Below are 23,151 nucleotides of genomic sequence, written 5' to 3' on the forward strand. Positions count from 1 at the left end.
AGACGGCTTGCACATAACCAGGACACAAAATGTTGATTTCTCAAGTAAAAAACTCAACACAAAATCACTTTAAAAGTGACATTAGAAGTAGGCCCCCCCTATGGTTACCACTTTCCAATAAGTGTAAACTTGAAGTGCCAACAAATTAGTGACGCAATCGTTTGCTTAAAAAAAGAACAAGCATTTAAAGTTATACATATTAGTGAGAATTCTGCATTACAAAGATGGAATCATAATTTTGTGCCGAACAGTTTCACAATAACACTATAATTACAGCCCGAAACTTTCTACATACAAAACTCCTCCTTTAAAATGTTGAGTTGCAAAAAATACAAAAATCGTCTGAGTTACTAAACTTCTGCCTATAGGGTCTACAGGTAAAATTAAATAAAACAAAATCACTTTAAAAGTTACATTAGAATTATGATGTACACTTGTGAGCAGGAAACAATGGCAGTCGTGCGCAGCGCATGCACATTTCCATTGTTTGTCTTCAAAAACGGCGGCCAATGACATATCACAATCATTTAAAATTATACATTTTAAGTAAACAATCATAACTATTTATGGATGGAATCATAGGCCAAAACAGTTACACATTAAACCAAGAATTGCCCATGTGTCCATGGTCTAAATGTACATACTTTTGATCAATGTCAAGAAGGTGGCTGAAAATCATGGCAAGACCTAATTATAAAAAAGATATGCAAAAGTAACCTGTAAAACAAAGGACGGAATAACTTGTTGATGAAGTGAACTTTTTCTTCACTAAAAGCACACAACTTTTAACAGCAGATAGTGGTGTAATTGGGGGGGGGGGGGGGGGGCTGAACCCTCCAACGATTAATTCATGCCTTCACCCATTCGAAATCTGGACGTTTGAAAATAAGAATTACGAGAGCAAAATGTTACATTTTATAATCATTAATGTAGAAATTTTCAATGTTTTTTTAAGTCTACTTTTCCCATTTTAAATGCTGACAATTTGTTTTTACACCCGTGTCAGATTATCTTATAATAGTAAATTGCATAACAAGATTGTTTGAGAGAAATACAAATGGAAATTACAATTTAAAGCGGTCAGAAAATGGTGCACCCTCTAAGTTTAACCTGTAGTTTCGACTTTGACAGTAAAGATATAGGACTATTATTGTTGAACTAATGTTTTGAATGTGCTTTTAATATATTTGAATCTATCGTTTGATAACCAGTATTTGTAACTATGTTAAGTGCATTAAGATTATTTTTTGATGTAATGTGCTATATAAGAACTCAATATTTATTATTCGTAATTATTACAATGGTTATAATTTAAGCGTTGGATCTTAAACAATGGACTCATCTTCGTCCCTCCACTCAAATAGTGGCTTGTTGTACATCTCTGGAGGCACTGGAAGATCTTCTTCTTCTTCAAGATCAATGACTGGAACTGGGGAGGCTGCCCTGGATGCCGTAGGTGAATCTTCCATGGTTGACATTGGAGAAACGACATTGGAGGTTTCTCTGATCATTTGACGCAATGCTTCTGTTCTCCTTTGATGTCTAGATGCTCCAGCTTGTCCCATCGAGGCAGAGGTTGGCCTCTCCTGGTTGTTAGACGCTCCGCCACGAGATGGAGAGGCAGGGCGACTATCGGTTACAGAGAAAAATCCCCCTAATAACGGGGAACCTGGTTGATTGCCTCTAGGAGAATACATATGTTGACTGGTTGGAAGGGATGCATTGTTATCACTATCTCCTGAAGACTGTGACAGACCGTCTGCTGCAAATGCACTCGCCACATGTCTAAATTCCATGGTTTGCTGCGTGGGTTTGTCTAAATCAGTGTCCAGATTGTGAGGGAGACTTTTGTCATCTTCGGCGTTCGTATCATCTTGAGTGTCGGGTGTATCATCTTGAGTGTCTTCTAGCCAGCCATTCTGGGATGGCGGTCTTGGTGGTGTCTCGCACCGTGCAGAGTGAGACGCTGTATTGTCCGAATTGTTGTCATTAGCAGGAGGAACTGCCTGGTATGGAGGCGGAAGGGGAACATCAAAAGGATTATATGCCGGTGGGAGGACCATCGATTCCACAAAAGGATCAAATGGGCCTGGCATCTCATTTCTGAAGTCGGAGTCTGGAAAACCAGTTGGAAATCCGTGAGCAGGTCCCTTAAATGGAAGAGGTTTAGCTGCAGCTTGATTGTCATCTAGTGAAGGAAACGGTTCAAAGCTGCTCAGACCAAATGCCTTACCCATTGCCGATGCTTGTGAAGGTGCATTTGGTAATTGAGTGAAGGCTGTCTCCGCTGTGTCTTGATCAAACCCAGCATTGACATCCTGACATGCATCATCTTCATCAGATGGTCCATGAGTTACCATTGTAATGCCTTCTTGTAGAGCTGCAGATTGTGGTCTACCAAGTCCGGTGTAGAATGGTCTTCCTTGAGAATCACTGGACTTGGGTCGAGCCAATCTTGAAGGGGGAATATACCTCCAGTTTGTCTGGATGTCTTGTTCATTCTTTCTCTTCTTTTTGTTGTAGACGCAGGAGATAATAAGAATGATGAACAGAATCAATACAAGAATGCAGCCTACAATGATTAAGATACACCACAAAGAACAGCCAGTTATTATTGGTCTTTCCTTGCAGAATTCATAAAAACCACAGAACTTTTCTGGTGGGAGTTCTAGAGTACGTTGGCAAATGAGGGCAAACATGTCGGCTGACACATTGGCACGAGTTATGTCTCCACTTGAAGCAACATCCAACAGACAAGCCTCATAGTAGAACAACAGTGTACTTTGTAGATCTTTGCAAGCTGTATACAGTGGGTCTTCGTAGAAGAATGCGTTACAAATGGCCATGGCATCCTCCATTAAAGTTGTTGTAGGGAAGTTTGGGGAGTAGTCTGGTACAACTTTGATTGGTGCATTGGACGGAACCCATTCTGGTGGTGCTTCCTCTGGGTACAAGACTCCATCCACCATACTACTATTGTCAAAGCTGCTCAACTTCATCAATGCCTTGAAACCACTGCCTTCATCCAGTGCAATCAGAAATAGCATACCATCAGACAGCTCTTCATTGTAACTCTCCCTACCCTCAGCCAGGTTTTCCCCATGTGAGAAATATTCCTCGAGATGCAACAAATCAAGATCACCTTGAAAATCCAAGGTATCATCAATGATTCCATTTGTTACATGTTGCCCTAGATGGAGACTTCCACTCAGCTTCAGGTACTTCAGAATTTGAACGCCAAACTCTGTAAATGTCTGGACAACTTTCTGGTCTGAAGCATACAGATCAACAATCACTCTGCCGTCAAAGTTTCTCCAAGACAAACTAAGATGGAACCAGACTCCTTCTCGGATGACTAAGCCAGTTAACACAGTTTGCCCATTAAAGTTCAACCTTACTATACCACCTGCTAGTTGAACGGATAGAGAAGTATCTGAATCAAATAGCATCAGTGTCTGAATGGAAGAAGATGAAACAGCCACACGCAGCCAACACTGGAGAGTGAACTTGTCCAGGTCTTTTATTATGATATTGGAGAACGTAACATGGTTGTGTTGAAATCTCAGGATGTAACCAGCAGCTGTGAATGCCTTGGCATGATCGCTCAGAAAGTTGGACTCCTCAAATGGTAAACGGAAGTACGTACTGAGAGATTTGTCGCAGTAACTTTGTGATGCTAAATTGTCGACAAAATAATCTTCACTCACTTGTTGCCATTTGTCTGGGCCATCTATCTCTGGTCGGAACTCTCCAACATTGATATCATTAATCCAATTGGAATCCCATGATCCACTCAGAGCTGCTCCCACCAAACTAACGCCATCTGGAGTCTCAACAACCAAAGTGATAATTCCAGAATAGAGTGCTACGATGATCACTACTGACTCAGAGGTGCTGGTGATGTTTATAAGGTGGGGTGCAAACCATGTGTAGGCTAGAGAACCAGCTGAGCCTTCACCATTCTCTGGTTGTTCAACATTAACCCATGTCTGACCAGACTTCTGTTGAATAATCAGTTCTCTTGTGTCTACCTCTAGGTCGATACTACATGACAGAGTTACTTCTCTTTCACTGATCACAACTTCAGTAATTTCCCTGCAAGCAACACTTCCGTAACACGGTTCCAGTAGAACCTGTACACTTGTTGAGTGTGTAGTTAGAAGGTAGAACATTCCAGGTATTCCAAAATGGAAGCTTGCACCGTCAAGTGTTGTGAAGTGGAGGTGACCAAAGAAAATGGTAAGTCCTGCTGTACGTGTTCGATTGATTGTACTTATGGAACAGTCAATGCCATACCATCCAGGAGAGCACTGTGAACATGCATAGGTGTTGTTGTTCAAATCAGCAGCGGGTCCAAGCCAGTGATTTGCACACTCACATAAACCTGATGTTGCATTACATTGACCATGATTATTACAAGGGCTCAGTTTACCTCCGGGACAAACATTTGAACACTCCCTTCCCCAGTACCCTCTCAAACAAACACACTTGGTATTTTCATCAGAGCTTCTCCGTCCAAATGTACAAGGAATGTCACACTGTGGTCCAATCCAGTATGGGAAATCCCATCCCGGAAAGCTGTTACATAAATACCGTGCAGGCCATTCACTGAGGCGTAAGTGAGTCTCAGCTAGATCGGACAGAGCTACCGTTGCTTCAACAGCAGCACTTAGATCCTGATGAAAGGCAACGTCGTGCAGACACTGTATGTATTGAATATCAATGACAGTATTGCCAAGAGCAAAGCACGAATCATGGAAAGGTCCCCTTAAAAAGATTTCCTGGCACTTTGAAGTAGCTTCCATAGCAAAGGTGGCATTGGGGAAGTCAGGATAGGAAAGAGGCTTTTCAGCAGGAATTGGGTAGTCGCTGTCAGTGATCCTCCAGGAAGGGCCGTTCCAACTAGGGAACTGCATCACTACGCCACTCATGAGATCTGTTGCCTCTCCACCAACACCTTCATTGAATTTCCAAAGAACAGCTAAGTCAGGTGTGTTTACATCAGCATTTAATTTCCAGTTGGAGACAATCAAAGATGGGTTGGTGATTCTGTTCCAAATTCGAATCTCGTCAATAGCGCCGATAAATGGCTTGTTGGTAAGTAGTGGAAGAGCAACTGGAGCAAGAGAATACCACTGTCCTAGTACTAGGAAACCTCCACTTTGGAATGCTCTGCTGGTGAGCTGAATTGCCTGAACTTGTGGAATTCCAAGAGTGTCAAAGACGTACATCTCCAAGATGGCTGTTGACTGGTGCCAGACAAGTGATATTTGAATCCAGAGATTCAACTCGAGGCGCAAATTCAGACGGTGCACATGACCTTCAAAGTACATACTGAGTCTTCCTTCCGAGTTTATTAAAGCAAATACGTCATCAGCTGTACAGTAGGAGAGTAATACTCCACCATGGTGCTGTATCCTTACCCACATCTCTAGTGTGAATCTCTCAAATGGTAGATTGTGTAGTGGTCCAGAAACTATGATGTTGTCAGTAAAGTACAAATGATAACCCGCACCAAGTACTGGTAGTAGGAGCTGGTAGTTTGCATCAGACACATTAACAAAAGATGAGGCTCGGAATTTAGAAGTGTACTTATCGACAGCATTCATTGAGGCATTACGCTGGCAGTCCATGCTATCGATCACTGGTGTTTCAAGTTCATCCTGTAAGCAGTCCACATGCTCAATTTGATTCAAACTGTCGCACGAAGCAAGCAGTCCAGCAAAACCAAAACTATTGCAAACATCCGATGGCATGCTAATGCCGAATCCAAAATGATGCGGATGGAGTGAAATAAGTACAGATATAGCCAGGGTCTTCACATAGACTCGATATTGGATGACATTAACTCGAACGATACTTATCTCATCACTGATTTGGTTTGTATGATCAAGTTGGATTACTTGACCATCAAGCCAGATGTACGGCCTGAAAAATGCAGTGTCGATTGAAGCACGGATTATAAGGATGTGGGAATGGTGGTGAAAGGATATGGCATCAAAACATGTGGAGAAACCTTCAGCTGTGGCGCACCAAGAAAGCCTCCCATTTATCTTGATTTCACTTTCTGCATGATGGATAATTGTGTAGACTCCTACCTGGATGATATCAAAAGAGACTCCACCAAATGTCACGACTCTTCCTTGGCCTGTAAGGAGGGCACTGACTCTCAAATTCACAATTGGTTGTTTGTACCACGATGTGGTGGCAATGACACAATCATCTCCAAGCCAGTTCAGTGAGCAGACACCACAGTTAAGTTGGCTTTCCCAGTTGATCTCGCACAAACACTGGCCTTCGTTGTTGCACACTCCGTGATTGTAGCAAGGTGTGATAAGACCGCCCGGACAGATTTCAATACAGCTATCTCCCCAATATCCAGTTTCACATATGCAAGCATCAGGGTTAGTGGGGTTGGGAAGACCGAACCCGCAGGATTTGCAGGTTGACAACAGCCACTTGGGAAGTTGTGCCTCAATGAAGATATTGCAGAGTATGCTAATGTCAGGTTCTTGATTACTTATGACTTGACAATACTCAACTACCACGGCAAGAATTGTAAAGGCACTCTCTAATGTTCCTGTCGCAGCAGCGTTGTGGAGACATGACAGAATGTAGAAATCTACTGTAGCCTGGTTGAGTTCAGCACAGACACCTCGAATACCTCCATCACTGACATTCAGCCTCCCACAGATTGTCTCTGCTTCTGTTTGCAAGGTGTCGCGACTGAAATTTGCTTTAAACGGAGCGGTTAGTTTAAGAGGTATGTCTGCATCAGAATAGGTCCATTCTGGTTTCTGCCAAGAGCCTGTTGGTGTCAGGATGTCATTGCCAAGCACAGGGTCTGTAATAATGCTGCCGAAGCCAATGTCAAATTTGTAAAGAAGAGCCAGGTCTCCTTCATGATCGTAAGTATTTGAAGCATCAGAGAGTTGTGTGATGGCAGGTAGGAATGAGGCACCCCAAATTCTGAGCTCGTCAATTTCACCATAAAAGGTTGAGTTGAAGGTGTAGGTTTGGTTGTCTGGTAATGGCAGCCACTGTCCGACAGACAGAATAACGCCAGACTCCAGCCAAATCCAGTTGTCAACGACGAAACGGCACGAGCTGACTACCCCAGTAGCGCTGTGATGGTAAAACCGCAGCATACTTTCCTCCTTTATGAACACAATCGAGATGCTATTCCAGGTCTCGAGGTCATTTGTGATACCAGTGTCATACACATGAGTCCCGATTATGATTTTGATAGTGAAATCATTGATGATGGCAAAAGTTGACTCCAGCCCAAAGGAGATTATAACACCTCCGTACAGATACGGTTTGACGAGAAACTCAATGGTAAGTTCACTTTCTGAGATTGCTGTTGATAAATTTCTCAGAGGTTCTGTCCTGCCACCTGTGTTTTCAAACACAAGAGCAAATGTAGCTCCACTTGGTATTGTTGCTTCAACATAGGTTTCATATTGATGGACAAACAGGCTATCTGAAGAGGGAACTGTCCACAAATCAGCAATCAGGGTGTTGATATCTTTCTGTGTTATATTATCCAAACCTTGGGTCATGTTTCCAAGATCATCAGTTTGGTTTTGGTTACAATTTCCAAGGAGGCCTTCTGAAGCCAAACAAGTGTTGGATGGTATTGAGATGCTCAGCTGCATGAACAAGCCTACAAAGTGGATCTTTAAGTGAAACTCCGCCTGAAGTCCTGAATAAAGGGTCATCATGTTTGCATCTGTTTGTTCAATGATCCAGTCGGTATTCTGAACATAGAAAAGTTTGGTTGTGATGTCAACTTTTACTTCATCAATCCAGATCACTGGACTATGATTGATCTGATATGGAGCATGAATCACAACATCAGTGTCGGAGATGCTTACAGCAATGGAATTTACACATGTAGATTGTTGGAAACAAGGAACTTGTCGAATCTGGACGAGGAAGTCGATGGTCTGAATCAAGTAAAACTCACCAACTGCTGCAAGATTGAAACTCAGCCCATCAAACAACGTGTACTGTGAGTGCACGGTTACAATGCTCACAGAAAGCCGTGGTGTTGTTATTGTTTGTGTTGTAGCAACTGTGCAGTCATGGCCATACCATCCTGGTGAGCAGATTCCACAGTCTATTGACCCATCCCAGTTGAGATCACAGATGCATTGACCTGAACCTTCACAGCTGCCGTGAGAGCTACATGGGGTGATAGAACCACCTGGACAAACCTTATCACACTGTTCTCCGTAGAACCCAGGTAAGCATTGACACGATCCAAGAGGCAGTTTCACCCCAAACAGACAGCCATCCTCGCACTGTGTCCCTGCTCTTAGTGTTGGTGCCTCTTGACATAATGGCAGTGCAGGCCAGGTGAGAAGATTCAGAGAAATCTGACAAATATCTGAGAAACCGAATGCAACTTTGTAAGCTGCAGCAAGGTCTTGTGTTCCGGCAACCTGTCGCAGACAGAGTGTAAAGTACATCGATATTGTTCCATCACCTACACCACTGCAAACAGCTGAAATCGGTGGTGAATACAGCAGTTTCATGCAGAGGTCTCTTGCAGTAGTTTCCAAGTTAGCATCACTAAATTTAGGAGTCATGGAAGGGCTTAAACTGTCTTCTGGTATAGGTCCATCGGAGTCGAGCCACTGAGGTTTAGGCCATGGATCATCAGGCTTGTAAAGACATTCACCGGAGATGCGATCTTCAGCAACCATTCCTTCTCCCTCGTCAAATGGCCAATATCGTACCAACCCTGTGGCATTTGTTGTTGGTGGATAACTCCACAATCCCACCACTTCAGCAGGACTCAAGTATTGGTTCCAGACTCGTAAGTCATCGATTTGACCAGAGAATGATTTCAATGGCACCTGTCCTGTTGTGTTCCAGGCAGGTTGCCATGAACCAAGAGTCAGGTACCCAGCAACACGAAACAGGTGTGTATTAATTGACATCAGGTATCGCTTCACTGTTCCAGTTGATGTAAAATGGTACACGTTTAATTTTCCATTGATGTCTTCATACACAAGAACAATCTTATTCCATTTGCCATCTTGTACAATCAAGTTGGTGCTGTACACTGCGTTTCCTACATGAATTTTTATGGTGGATTCGACACTGACAGCAAAAGTCACATCGTTAGAGTATGAGAACACCACACCACCATCGGTGGAGATATCACTACATTGGAGCAGTAGCTCAAACGTAACATCAAAGGACTTCTGCACAAATAGTGTCACATGCTGTGTGTAAACTACAGTCAAATGGAAGTACAGGGAATAGCTGGCGTACAACTGTAGCTTAGAGCTTATGGATGGATAGGTAATTACAGCATCACAGTCTGTTACAGACCAGCGCTGCATGAAACCCTTTATGGCATCATCCGTAATCGGTGTTACATCACTTCTGTCGCAGGTTAAAGTGTCATTCATTTGGAAAGTGTAGTTGTGAGGTTGCATAGGGGCTGCTGACTGTACAGGATCGCTTCTTTTACACAGGTCAAGTTCTAAGCGGGCAACATGCATTAACAACCAAGGTTCTCCTGGATCAGTTGCATTGCAGCAGCCACCGACAAGTATTCCTGTTGCTACAGAGCAAAGACTAGACGGGAGGGTTGTATCCAGGGATAGATATTTGCCATCAGCTCTGACGATCATCTTAAAGTCACTTGGTCCTGTGATGAGAAGCTCAAAGTATGACAAACGAGTGAAGACATACCCTGATTGGCCAAACTCATATTTCCGATCAATCGAGACGGTCTGGCCATTGACATAAATAATGAAATGTCCTCCGGAGATGCTAGACCCTCCAATTGTCACGTGGGCAAACCCAACAGATGGGTCTCCAAATCGGAGCCCAATATACTTGATGCAGGAATAGCTGGCGTAGCAACGTATATATTTGGCCTGGATGATGAGTGAGTTGTCTGCAACTCGAAGGAGGTGATACTGTCCCACTGAGTTGTGAAGGAACGTGACCCCACTCAAGGTTGTAATTTGTGAGATGCCAATGATGACGGAAACATGCACATGGACGTTGAGATTTTGAATAGCAACAGCGGAGCAGTCTGTGCCAATCCAGCCAGATGTACAGAGACTACAGTCACTCTTGCCTTGCCAGTTTGGCAAGCATGTACATGTTCCGCTTAGAGCATCACATTCTCCATGACTACTGCATGGATTGATTGACCCACCCGGGCAGACCTCGTTGCAGTTGACACTCCAGAAACCAACATCACACACACAGATGTTTATATCGTCCGGATGGCGTGATCCAAATGCGCACAGAATATCACAGCTGTTCCCAATCCAGAGGGGGAACGCTGCATCCCCAAACTCATTGCAAAGGGGCTGTGCTGGCCAGTCTGGTAATCCAAGAGCCACCTGACAGTAATCAGCATATTCTATGATTGGCTCAACAGCTGGCTCTACAGTGTTGGTTGTTGCTACAGCTTCGAGACAGGCTTGGTAGTAGAATTGTTGTGCAGCATCACCAATCGGGCAGGAGCTGCAGAAAAAAGAGAGTTTCAAAAATCAGTCATTATTTTACACCCTTTGTGTGTGCCTTACAAAATATTACTGTTCTGACCAAAAAAAGACCTGTTGCATATGCCACCAAAAGATCTAAACAACATCCTCAATAAGGTCATAGGATACCTTTAACTGACTGAGAGTTTTGTTATCCCTTTGTTCGTATAAATGATCGTTTCAATAAGATAGTTTGATAAAGCTCCCACAAGAGGACATATGCAGCAAGCTGGCAACAGCTAATATCTTTCATACAAACATTGGCCCAACGTATATCTTTATGAATTGCACAAAACAGTTAACTGCGATTCGGTAACTAGACAACAATACTTATTCTAGTCATCATGAAATTGGTTGTTAGCTTGGCCGGAGTTGTGCACGGCGCATACATGCATGCAAGTTTCCATTGTTCGTTCTTAGTGATGACGACCAGTGCCAGGGGTCTATTTATTGTAAGTTTAATACTTTAAGGCTCTGCAGTAAACCAATTATTTCTTGGAAAATGTAGCACTACTTTATAATAATTAAGATAGATTAAAACATAAACATTAGTGAAGAACTAATTTTCAATTGTGTAAATTTTACACCATCAGATATAGAAGAAAACCATTTTTAATAGTGAATTGTCAGCTTAGTACTAAAATGTTGTTTAATAATGCAATTTGTATGAAATTTATAAAACTGCTTTTGAATATTTTGGAGCTTCTGGTTTAATGGAGTTAACTGATCAAGGGGGATCTCCGTTGCCAGTGTTTCCCACATCAAAGAAATCTACTCAATTGTGGATTTTAATTTTTGTTCTTCAGATTAAATGGCAATTTTCATTAAATGCCCTTTTGATTATTAAAGATATGAAGTTGAAAGTAAGGACTTTGTTACGGGAAAGCTCCATTAAATTATTTGAAGTTGAGCCTCAAAAACTTTGAAAGTAAAAAACTTTATTTTCATTGAATTGGTTTGGTCATTAAAAATAATGGATGAGCGGTTAATCAGCCCAGGGAAATCAGCAGCCCTACTGGTTTATGCATGATCCAATTAAGTCCACTGTTTGGAATAGGAGTAATACATGGAGATAACATGTGCAACTTGCTAGAGGAAAATTTTATTCTGGCCTCTTTCTTCAATGGACCTTTCCTGTAATGTTACAGAAATGAGCCTATGAAAAATATCGTAATTTATGGGATTTGAGGCAGTGCATGATGATGTATCAATGTATATATTTTTTTTTCTAGGTAGATTATGTTCTTTTGAGAACTTGTCTTGCTGTATATTCTACTACTGCTGATTAGATTTTTAGGACTCGAGAGACTTCTGTACTACCGCGCACAGTAGATTTTTTGAAATTCGGGAGACTTCTCGGTTTTGAAAAAAATTGTCCTGGTCAGGCAGCACATGGTGATACAGCAACCCAATTATACAAAGTCTTACTTTGCTAGTGGTCCTGAAAGGGTGATTCCCTTGCAGAAGTCATCCAGCCAGTCAGGCACAGATGGTGCCACTCCTCCTCCTATTCCATTAGCTCCTACACCACTACCTGATCCAGATCCATCCCCGCCACTCCCCCCTCCTCCACTACCTCCCCCTCCTGAACCTCCTCCCCCTCCTCCACCGCCTCCTCCCGATCCATCACTTCCTCCTCCACCCCTGCTGCCATCAAACGGTGCAGGTATAGGGGCATCAGAAGGCTGCCACTCTGGAGCCGGATAAGATGAGTTTGTGAGGATGAGTGGGAGACCTGACACTGCATCGTAGGTCAGCTTTCCTGTAGGATGGATAGAAAATGTTATAGACTATAACTAACTTACTTCTTACATGTAAATAATGTAGAATATGATCATTTGTGATGCTAACATTCAAAAGGGGAGGAGATAAGCTGATAAAAATCTTTGCGGTGCCCGCTGCAAAAACATATACGCTTCAAACTGCCTCTAGCTACCGGCCAATCTCGTTTGTCTAGTTGGTAAGACACTGCTCTAGAATTACAAAGGTTGTGGGTTCCAATCTCACCCGATATGCCTTTCACAGAGCTCAGGAAAGTACTGGGTATACAGTGCTAACACACATCGGTGTATATGGGTAAAACCAAAATTATTATGATAAAATGTCACAAAACGAAAAGAATCTCAATACCGCCAGGTAGCACAATGAAAGTTAGAAACCCAAGAGCAAACTTTGACAGATTGAAACAAGGCTTGAGGTTATCCAGGTCTAATGTCAGCAGAAAGACTTTTGACATTTGGAGTTTGCTAAAAGCACTTTTCTCTGACACAGCTAAAAGTTGATAATGATGGTATTGATGACTTACCTGCCCCTTCATCAAACTTCCATTGGTTCTGTAGACCTGGAGCTGATGCTGCTACATCCATACTCCAGTGGCTCTGGATGGCATTACTGTCAAAGAAACTGCAGATACAAAACACATACAAAATCCATGTTACAACAAACAAAGTATGTATGCAAAAACATAAAATCCTTAACATTGGTCAGCAAATATGAGGTTGTGCAAAGAGATTGTGTGTGGTACAGCAACTGTACACAGATTCACCTGTGTACTCTGTATCTGCACAAAGTACACAGGTGAATCCGTGCTTTCGTCAAATGATAAAAAAATTGCTTGCTGTCACATTGATATTGAGCTGTCAGTTAAAAAGCAAAACTGATTTCAAATAACGATAAAAAAGGAAACAAATTTGATTATTCTCACCTGTCCCATACACGCAGGTCATCAATGATTCCAACAAAAGCACCCTCTGGTTCGAGTCCTGTCCCATCATATCCTGGCTGCCACGCCCCCAAGCAGAGACCGCCACCAGATGAGAAAATATCCGCTTCGAAGGAGAATGTACGCTTTACAGGCAGCCCCTCTACATCAAAAATGTAAACATCCAGTGCATATGAGTGACTATCCCATATTAGGGAGACAAGGTTCCAGACGTCGATGCCCAAATATAGATCGGTGGTAATGTTGATATTACCGTAGTGAATTGAGATGTACTTATGAACCGTCGAGAGGTAGAATGTCTTAGATGTGGCGTAGGAGAAGAATGTGCCACCGCATCCTTTCGGGCAAGTCTTAATGAAGAATTCCACGCAAGTGTACTGTGTTTGCGATAGGTGCACTTCTTCTAGGATGACAGCTGAGTCTCTAAATGCGAGGCAGTACCCAGCATATGGGTTGGTTGGGTAGCTTGTCCCATCACTATTGAAAATGCCTGCTGTGCCGTCATTGACTTGAACTCGTTGTATTTTAAGCCTTATGTCATCTCGTCCATCAGTGGGCTCTGGAATAACAGATTCTTCTGAGGGTGAATCATTGCCACACCCTTGGCATGGTCCGCACAAACCCAGAACAGGACTGAGACAGCACTTTGAAGTTGGTACCTCAACATCAGCGATTATATACCTCTCCATGACGTTAACATGCACATACATGTTAAGGCTTTTCGTTCTGATCTCGTATGACTTTGATGATGTTTTGATCAATGTGAAAGTGTCTCCATCTTCATCGGTCAAGACGATCGGCTCGTCTGGAACAGTTACGTCCCCGTTGACGTGGACGACTGTTATGTAATTGGCAGCATTGTGTCTGATGGTAATGTTGAAATCGGAAAAGGAGACTGCAAGCCCATTCAGACATACAGATTCTGGTGAGCAAACCAACTGACCAACCTGTGTGGAAAAAAAGTATTTATTCAAAATGTTAAACAGACTCTCTCTAATAGCAGACAAAAAAAGCATAGTGCTGAAAGCCCAGTTCATACTTCATGCGAATGCGAATTTGACATTACAAATCGCAACAAATAATTCGTGTCAGTTGACCTGTGCCAAACTCCTGCGAAACATTTGAGTCAAAATTTGCTTGCATTCACATTTGCAGGAAGTATAAACTGGGCTTAAGGGAGAATGGTAACCACAGCAGAGCTGTGCCATAATTGCTTTGCGGAATGGGACATTAAGCCATGTACTATGATTGGTAGTGTACATAGGGACACAGAAAACATTATCACGGAAGAGTAGGTGTTTCTGGTTTATATAGCAAGCACTCATGTTGATTTCCTCAAGTTTGTGAGCTACAGTGATTAAAGGTATTCAACAAATACACAACATCTATAACACTGTGATAAACTGAGGGCATGCCATTGTCAACAGATTTTCTCTCCTAATGGCTATGGTTGACTCATTATGTTTTGTTGTTGCTTCCAAATCAGGACATAATTTGAAAAAAAAATATCTTTCAAAATATTCATAAGTCGATTCATAACGTTGTGAAAATGTCTGTTTCCCTTTTTTTTTTTCCCAGACATTGAAATGTGACGCAGTGACCAATAACTTGGGTATAAGTTTAAGGTTAAATTTGGCATTTGTCTAAAGAAATATATTACCTGAATTTCAACATTTCCAAGTTTTGTCAGTTGATAGATCCCAACATCCGGTACATCGAAGCTCAGACCAGCAAAGTTTGTAATTTCCTTTGACCTCATGGAGCAAGAGACTTCAGTGCTTCCCGGTGGCAAGTCTGAGACAAGCAGGGAACAATCGGCTCCGGTCCACCCTGGAGAGCAGGTCCCGCACACCTCATCACCCTTCCAGTTGCCAAAGCAGGTACATGTCCCGATCTCTACATCGCAGACGCCATTCCCGTGGCAAGGGTCTTGTGGTCCCCCACCTGGACAGATTTTGTCACACTCTGCACCCCAATAACCGTACAAGCAGACACATGTGGTAGTGAAAGTACCAAAGACACACTGTTCTGTACAATTGGGTCCGGCCCAGACTGGGAATGTTTCATCTCGGAAATCATTGCATAGAAGTTGTGCTGGCCAGTTGTCTAACTCTAAGACCGTTTGGCATTCAGTTGCAAACGCTAAAACCGAGTCCTTGCATTTCAGTGACTGGGATGTAGATGAAATATCAGTTAAGCAGGCTATGTAGTAGTACTGAGCACTGGTTACGAGGGTTCCACACGCATCTTGTATTGGACCAGAGTAGATCAGTTTGGTGCACAGTCTTTCTGCTTCATCTTTGAGCTCTGGGGTTGAAAAGGTTACAGTTATGGTAAAGTCTAGGTCAGTTGAGATGTGAGCGACAGGGGCACTTGAGGACCACCATGTGGGAGAGATAGAGAAGTCGACTGGGAACAAGAGATTGATATTTGAGATGACATCATATCCAACGGAGCCAAGACCAAAGTCTAGCGGCCACAGTGCGACCACCGTAGAGTCAAAGCGAAGTCCAGGTGATCCCCAGCTATTTATCACATCAGTTGGTGAGAAGGGTCTGCCCCAGAAGCAGATGGTGTCGACATAGCCAACAAATGTACCACCTGGAGATAGGCTGGACCCATCGTTAGGTAGCTGCCAGGTTCCTATTCCCATTGTACACCCTGGTGTGAACACTCCTGTTCCAACTATGAAGTACCGATATTGTACAACTCTTGCTGTGTCCACACAGTAGAAATCAATTCTACCAGAGATCTGATTGTAAACTAAAGAGATCTGAAGCCATTCATCGACAACCACAAATATTTCTGTGTCTATAACTAGACTACCATAATGTAGATGAAACTTCCCATCCAATATTGTCACAGCAAATGTTGCTTGATGAGTGAATGATAGTACAGTTCCTGTTGCCATTCCTGTACACTGAACATAGAACTGCACGGTGATGTGGTCTGTGGTTAGGATCTTAACAGGGATAGGGGTTGACACGATGCCTGAGTTATCAAAGAACAGCCCAAACCCTGCAGGGGATGGGTAGGAAACTACAGGGTAACCTGAAAAGACACGTCCGTGGAATGCTTCATACAGTATGCTTGTTGATGTTTGGAGTTGATACACCGCACAAAATTGGTATGTTAATGAGTAAGTCAGGGTGAAGCGAGTTTCATAAGTGGCCAAGCCAAGATGGCGCAGGGCGCAGATGGGATCGTTGTCGTTGGCTGTACAGGGGGCTTCTGTTGAAACACAGGGGCCACATAAACCTAGGACTCCTACACACGCTGTCTGATGAATGTCAAGTTCAATGTTGATGTAGATGTCCGACATATGGAGAATAAGATGGAAATTATTCGGACCAGTGATGTCAAATCTTCCAAGCTCGACTCTTTCTAGCGCAAACTGAACCAATGGCCCAAATGTTATACTCAAGCCAAGTGTGATAGTTTGATTGTTCAGTATTACCAGAGGTTCATTTGTTACAGCTGATGGAGCATTGATGACAAGAATGTCATCGCCGACCTTGAGGGCAATAGCAGTGATACATGCCTTCTTGTTTTGGCAAGGTGTTTGCCGAACCTGCAAAGTCATCTGGTCACTTTCATATAATGTGTAGTCGCCAATATCAGTGAATACCACACTTGCCCCGTCAAACAGAGTGTAAAAGCCGCTGCTGAAGACAGAGCAGCGATGGATGACTGTGACAGCAGGTTTCTCGATAACAGGTAAGAAGCAGTCTTCACCCTTCCACCCTGCTGAGCAGGTCTCACATTCAGTATCACCATTCCAGTTTGTATCACATCGGCAAAGCCCAGACTCTTGTAGGCAGGATCCATGGCCTCCGCATTTTGACAGAAATCCGCCTGGACATATGGAGTTGCAGCTGCTTCCCCAGTAACCCGCTGAACAGAGACATTGCTCAGTTGGTGAGTTGATGCTGCTTGGAAAGAAGCATTGACTATCGCATGATTGTCCGAACCAGGTGGGGAAGGGGATTCCTTGGAAGTAGTTACAGAGCCACCTTGCTGGCCATGAGTCTTCAGGGATATCCAAACGAACTGAACAGAAATCTGCAATGGCAAGGGATGCAGAGAGAGCTGCATACTGACTTCCTGATAGACCATAGTCCCTTATGCAAGACACCAGATAGTACTCAAAATTTGAGGCGTCGAGAGCTCTACATTTGCTGGTTAGTGACGATGATTGAATAACTTCCACGCATATGCTTCTGACATGTAGTTGAAACTCCACATCAAGGAAATCGTAGGTGTAAAGTGGTGGTAGGAGATGTAACTTGGCGTAAGAGAACCTCCATGTTGGCAAGCGTTGTATCCAGGCTTCAGTTGTGAAATGAAAATGTGCATGATGGATCAGATCAAACACTACCTCACCTTCCCCCTCATTGAACTTCCACAAGCCAAAAATATGTTTAAGTCCTGGTTGTATGTTCATGCCTTGATAGAACTGGATATCAAATACAGTCAGTGCCTTGTGCCAGATCCTTAGTTCGTCAAAACTGCAGATGAGAGATTTAGACACTGGAGGAGGAGAGGTGTTGTCTGTACCTGGCTGCCATCCCCCAATTACCAGCCTACCACCTGGTATAAAGAGATCAATGCCTGTGCTGAATGTATATGCTGCTTGGAGAATGCTACCATGTGAGTCCACAAGGTATACCTCTATCCTGTGGAGTGTGCGTTTCCAAACTACCGAGACTTGATTCCAAAGATTGATTTCAGGAACGAGAGCTGTATCAAAGCTTTCTCCAACCATTGACACACGGATGGTTCCAAGATGGACGAAGATGGTAAAGGATGATATTGTGCTGAATGAGAGAATGATTCCTTGGTCATCCTGGACTTTGATCAGGAACTCGATGGTTATGTCAGTTGCTTCAGTGAAGACATAATTCAGAACGTCCGATGAGAGGTAGCTACCGTCAAGATGTAGACAGAACTCAGCCCCAGTTGGGTCTCTTTCTTCATAGTGTCCACCTTTCCCGAATAATGGTATGAACAAGCTGTCACTTGGCTGTACAAGGTTGTTGTCCTTGATGTTATCAATATCTGTGATATCATTCATCGAATTTGCGTCACATGAGCCACAGATGCCCTCTGATTGGTCGCAGTATGTTGAGGGTATCAGCATTAGCAGGTTCAGCGAACGTTCGATGACCCGGAACCTGATATGTAAACTTGACCCACTCTTCAGAGAGTAGTCCAATGATGACGTATGCTCCAAGATGAAATTTCCTACACCAACAGACAGGTCATTGTATGAGATTCTCTGTTCATTGTGCCATAGAAGAACAAGGCTGTCTCTTGTATAATCAGTCCTCACAACAATAGTCTCTCCGTTGTACTGTATAGCAAAGGCTGCAACACAGGAGGACCGATTATAACAAGGGAGTATCCTGACCTGGATTGCAAAGTCTGTTGATGGGTCTTTGGTGATGTAAAACTCACCAAACTCTTTGAAGTCAAATTGGATACCGTCATAATTGACAAGATGCCCCTGCCCAAACATGTTACAAATTGGCGCTGTTGCATTTGGTTCGTTGTCGATTTCACTTGTTAAACACTCAGACCCAGTCCATCCTGATCTGCACTCGGTGCAGTTACTTGCTTCTGACCAAGTGGTTTCACAGCTGCACAGCCCTGTTTCCTGGACACACATTCCATGTAGATTACAAGGTGAAGACAATCCACCGGGGCATGGCAAGGCGCAGGTGTCCCCCCAGTGTGCCTCATCGCAGGTGCATTTGTTCGCATCGACTGTTCCGAAAACGCACTCCTTCTTTTCACACTCAAGTTCAACAAACTTGATGGAATCACTGATGTTCTTGCAGAGGTTATCTAGTGGGTAGGAGGATAGGTTAAGAGCAACTTTGCAGTACGATGAGAATGCTTCAATTGATGGTGCTGCAGAAGACAGTCCCTTGTCGACAACATAATCCATTAAGCAGGCCTGGTAGAAGTAGGCCCCAAGTGCTGGCCCAAGAGCTTGACATTCCACAGCAACGGGACTTTCTAAAAACAGCGCCTGGCATTGTTCTTCAGCAGCTAGCCTGTCTTTGTCACTACTGAACTTATTGTAAACCTTTCCAACAAAGTCGTAACCACTGGGGCTCGGTGCAGGATCCAACGGTGCACCTGCTAGTGACCAAACAGGACCCCCTACTTCAAGTATGTACAGGTTATTTTTGTGGATGAGATCTTCCACAATGATTCCATGTCCTGCAGACATCTTCCATAAAGCAGCTAGGCCAGGTGCATCAGGCTGTGCATTTAATGCTGAACTCTGCCATACAGTCAGTATATCAAAGGTGCGTTCCCAGATCCTTAACTCATCCATGTAACCGACAAACTCTGTCAATGGAGGTTGTTGCATAGAAGGGTCACGACCTGGTTGCCATCGACCCAATGCAAGTGTTCCACCAGTTTTGAAAATGTGGCTGCTGATTTCAAATGATGAGCTCTGCAGGCCTCCAGCATGGTTGATGTAATACAGGGTGCAGTGTCCTTGGGTATGGTAATACATGAAGGATACGAATCCCCATTCTTGAGTTTCTGTTACGATTCCTGTGTCAAAGATGACGTCAGCATAATGCACCTTGAGTGAATTATCATTTGTGATGGCGAAAGAGTGTTCACTGAGGTATGAAACCAGGGTACCTCCTTGGGTAGTAGGGTCTTCCCCTCGAAGGATGAATTCTATGGTGATGTCGGACGCGGTCTCAAAGATATTTACAAAAGGCTCACTGATGCAAGCTGTACTATTGAAAAACAGTGCATTGCCCGATGGTTTGATTTCACGGGTTTCTTTGTATTCTTCATACTCGTATACAAACTGTGCAAGCTCCGATACGGGAATAGTACAGAATGCTGCAAATGGTCCATTGATGATATCATATGTGATGTTTGCAAGTGAAACAAAGCTGTCCGGTTCGACTTGGAAGTTGTTGTCCGTGTTGTTGTCGCAGCTTCCAGCGAAAGTGCCTTCTGTGTTTTGGCAAAGGTCTTGTGGAACAACCAGCTGCAAGTTGATGTATCGGTCTTGGATTAGTATGGTTACCTCGCTCGCCCCTTCTTTAGCTATGATGTATGTAGTCGGTGATGTCTTGGTAAGAGTGTGCCCTGTGGAAAAACGAATTGGCTGTTCGTAGATCAACACCTCTCCAGCAATAAAAACAAGATGGTCAGTTCCTGGCTCAAAAGGCACCCTAAAGCTCAAATCAAGCCCGCTTAAAGCCTCTCGCTTTCTACGTCTACTCGATGGGTACAACCGCATCCAGAGGTTGGTGATGCACACAACACCCTCTTCACAAGGAACTTGTCGAACATAAACTGACATATCTGAGGTGCTTGAAAAAGTGAACTCTCCTTGGGCTTCCATATTGTATGCTGTTCCATCAAACATCAAGTAATGTCCGTAGGTAAAAAATGATGCCACAGCAGTTTTGCCCATAGCAGCTTGCTCAGAGCCAGTGGTGGTGCAGTCAATTCCATACCACCCCTCCTCACAAGTGCTGCAGTCCGACTGAGTTGTTAAGTACACTGGGCATTCACACATGCCATTTGATTCAAGGCACACACCATTGTCTCCACAGGGGTAACCAGCTCCACCGTCGCACTGATCAGCACATTCATTTCCCCAGTAGCCTGGATAGCATTTACATGTGATGTTCAAGTCTGGCATGGTCACTGGATACCCTGATAAACAAGATGTACCACAGTCAGCCCCAATCCACTGTGGAAACTTTCTTGTAGGAAAGTCATTGCAGAATGGCTTCGCCGGGTACGATACCTCACCTACTGTATGCTTACATTGGTCAGCAAAGGCAAGCACAACTTCCATGACAGTGTCCGGGTTCTTGCTGAGCACATAATCAAGAGTACACATCAAGTGGTAGTAGTCCGCTAATCCCATCCGACTGCATTCACTGAATGATGGTGACATGATGAAGTCTTCACAAGCTTCTTCTGCTCTCTTCCAATCTGAATCATCACTACTTGGTAGAGCATATAAGTCCCTAACATTTTGCTCACTTTTAACAGTCGCCGAAGAAAACATCCATTGTGGTGCACTCCATGGCTTCACCTGCATTGTGAAATCACCCGAGGACACAGCATCATGAAATTCCGACCCCTGACCCTCGTTGAGTTTCCAGTAACTGGCAAGTTGGGCGACATCAGTGCTGGCTGCAGTTCCAATTCTTTCCTTGAGCTCTGACTGCTGGAATAATGCTTTCCAGATCTTTATTTCATCAAGCTGACCGACAAAGCCACTCTGGGGAGGCTGTCCTGAGAATCCTGGTGGAGGATACCACGATCCAAGCACAAGCTTCCCTCCAGGAGAGAGAACATCTGGCGTCCCGAAGTTGAAAAGTTGGGTCTGAAGATCACCAGCAGGATCAAAACAGTAGATCTGCAGTAAATTGGTAGACTTCTGCCAGACTAGGGCAACTCGGTACCAAACGTCCCTGGAGATACCAAAGTTGGTTGAATAAGCCTGGGTGCCATACTGCATGCTGAAGTGCGTGTCGCAGTACGCAACAGCAAAAGTCTGTTTCAGAACGTAAGACAGGATTGTACCACAGTCTGTTTCACCTGGTGCCAGTTTCAGATCAAACTCAAATGTCACATCCGAGTCAGAGAAAGTGTTCAACTCAACCGACTCTGCACTTGAGTGATCAAACAACAGACAGTAAGTTGCTCCTGAGTTCTCAATATCTTGAATTTCCTTGTACTGTCCGAATTCATAGACGAATAAGGTAGAGTTTGAAGCCACTTTCCAGCTATGTCCAAAGATATTGTGGATGTTGTACTGGTTAAGGATAACTGTTGCATTCTCACCACCCATGAGGACTTGACCTTCACTTGTAACGAAATCGTCCAGCTGATTTGAGTTGCAAGCACCCAACAAACCTTGCATTAACTGACAGGATGTACGTGTGATTTCAACTCTAACATCCAAGTACCTCCCTCGGATGTGAACATTCACGTACAATTCTCCAGGTATGTACAACTGGTAGTGGTCGTGAGCTTCTCTTGTCAACCAACATCTTGAAGTTATCTTGATACCAAATCCTGGCTTGAACTCTTCTCCGTCGATCCAGACGTACCCACTATTTTCCTCAGTTGTGTAACCCCCATGTATGGTAACAACCTTCTCCTGGTTAAGCTCTATTGCAAAAGCATTGATGCACGTAGCTTGGGAGTCAGACTCACATGGCACCATTCTTACCTGAGCATCTGCGTCATGGCTCTTAAACAACTGGTTTTGACCCGAACCGTAGTACTTGTAAGACGCCCCGTCAAAAGTAGTGAAGTGTCCCCTGCCATATGCTGTGCCATAATGATACCCATCGTTTTCATTCGGTATCTGGATAAGTCCAACAGAGCAGTCTTCACCTATCCACCCCTCTGCACAAGTCCTGCAGTCCTCACTCTGATGCAGCCCAGCTTTGCATGTGCAGTTTCCGGAGGTTGGGTCGCAGACACCATTGCCAAAGCAAGGGGTTTCAGCTCCACCGATGCATTCAAATTCACAGCTTGGTCCCCAGTAGCCGTGGTTGCATTGACAATATCCAGGATCAGTTTCATTGGCATTTATTCTCTAAAATGATAAAGCATAAATGAATGACTTAATAAATTTTATTAAGAATACACACTGTTGCTGATTTACTTTAAAAAACACACACACACACAAATGGGCAGTTTTATAATAAATTTTGTCACAGGACTCAGAAGTACAGTGCTTATCACATGTTAGTATTAGGGTCAACCACAAATAATATATGCTTCATATTATCCCTGACAGCGCCTGATGCAAAATTTACATCTATTAAAGTACCTACTGCTAAAAAGTTGGATTTGAAATGCCTCTAGCTGCGAGACAAACTAGTGATTACCTTT

At 43.6% G+C, this 23,151-nt stretch overlaps 1 protein-coding gene across 1 annotated transcript in view; it reads right to left on the minus strand.

Annotated features, from left to right (window-relative positions):
• Positions 1-1,255: 1,255 nt before the first annotated feature.
• The window catches only part of LOC117301054, a 126,853-nt gene continuing 104,957 nt past the window's right edge, over positions 1,256-23,151 (minus strand). Inside the window, exons 67-71 of the mRNA XM_033784936.1 lie at positions 14,903-22,852; positions 13,225-14,189; positions 12,826-12,923; positions 11,949-12,282; positions 1,256-10,500 (exon numbers count right to left, since the gene is read on the minus strand). Of these exons, the coding sequence (XP_033640827.1) occupies positions 1,326-10,500; positions 11,949-12,282; positions 12,826-12,923; positions 13,225-14,189; positions 14,903-22,852 (18,522 nt within the window). The 3' untranslated portion in view covers positions 1,256-1,325. The remainder of the gene's footprint in view (positions 10,501-11,948; positions 12,283-12,825; positions 12,924-13,224; positions 14,190-14,902; positions 22,853-23,151) is intronic.

Source organism: Asterias rubens, chromosome 16 (genome assembly GCF_902459465.1).
Source record: "Asterias rubens chromosome 16, eAstRub1.3, whole genome shotgun sequence".
Classification (NCBI taxonomy): Eukaryota; Metazoa; Echinodermata; class Asteroidea; order Forcipulatida; family Asteriidae; genus Asterias; species Asterias rubens.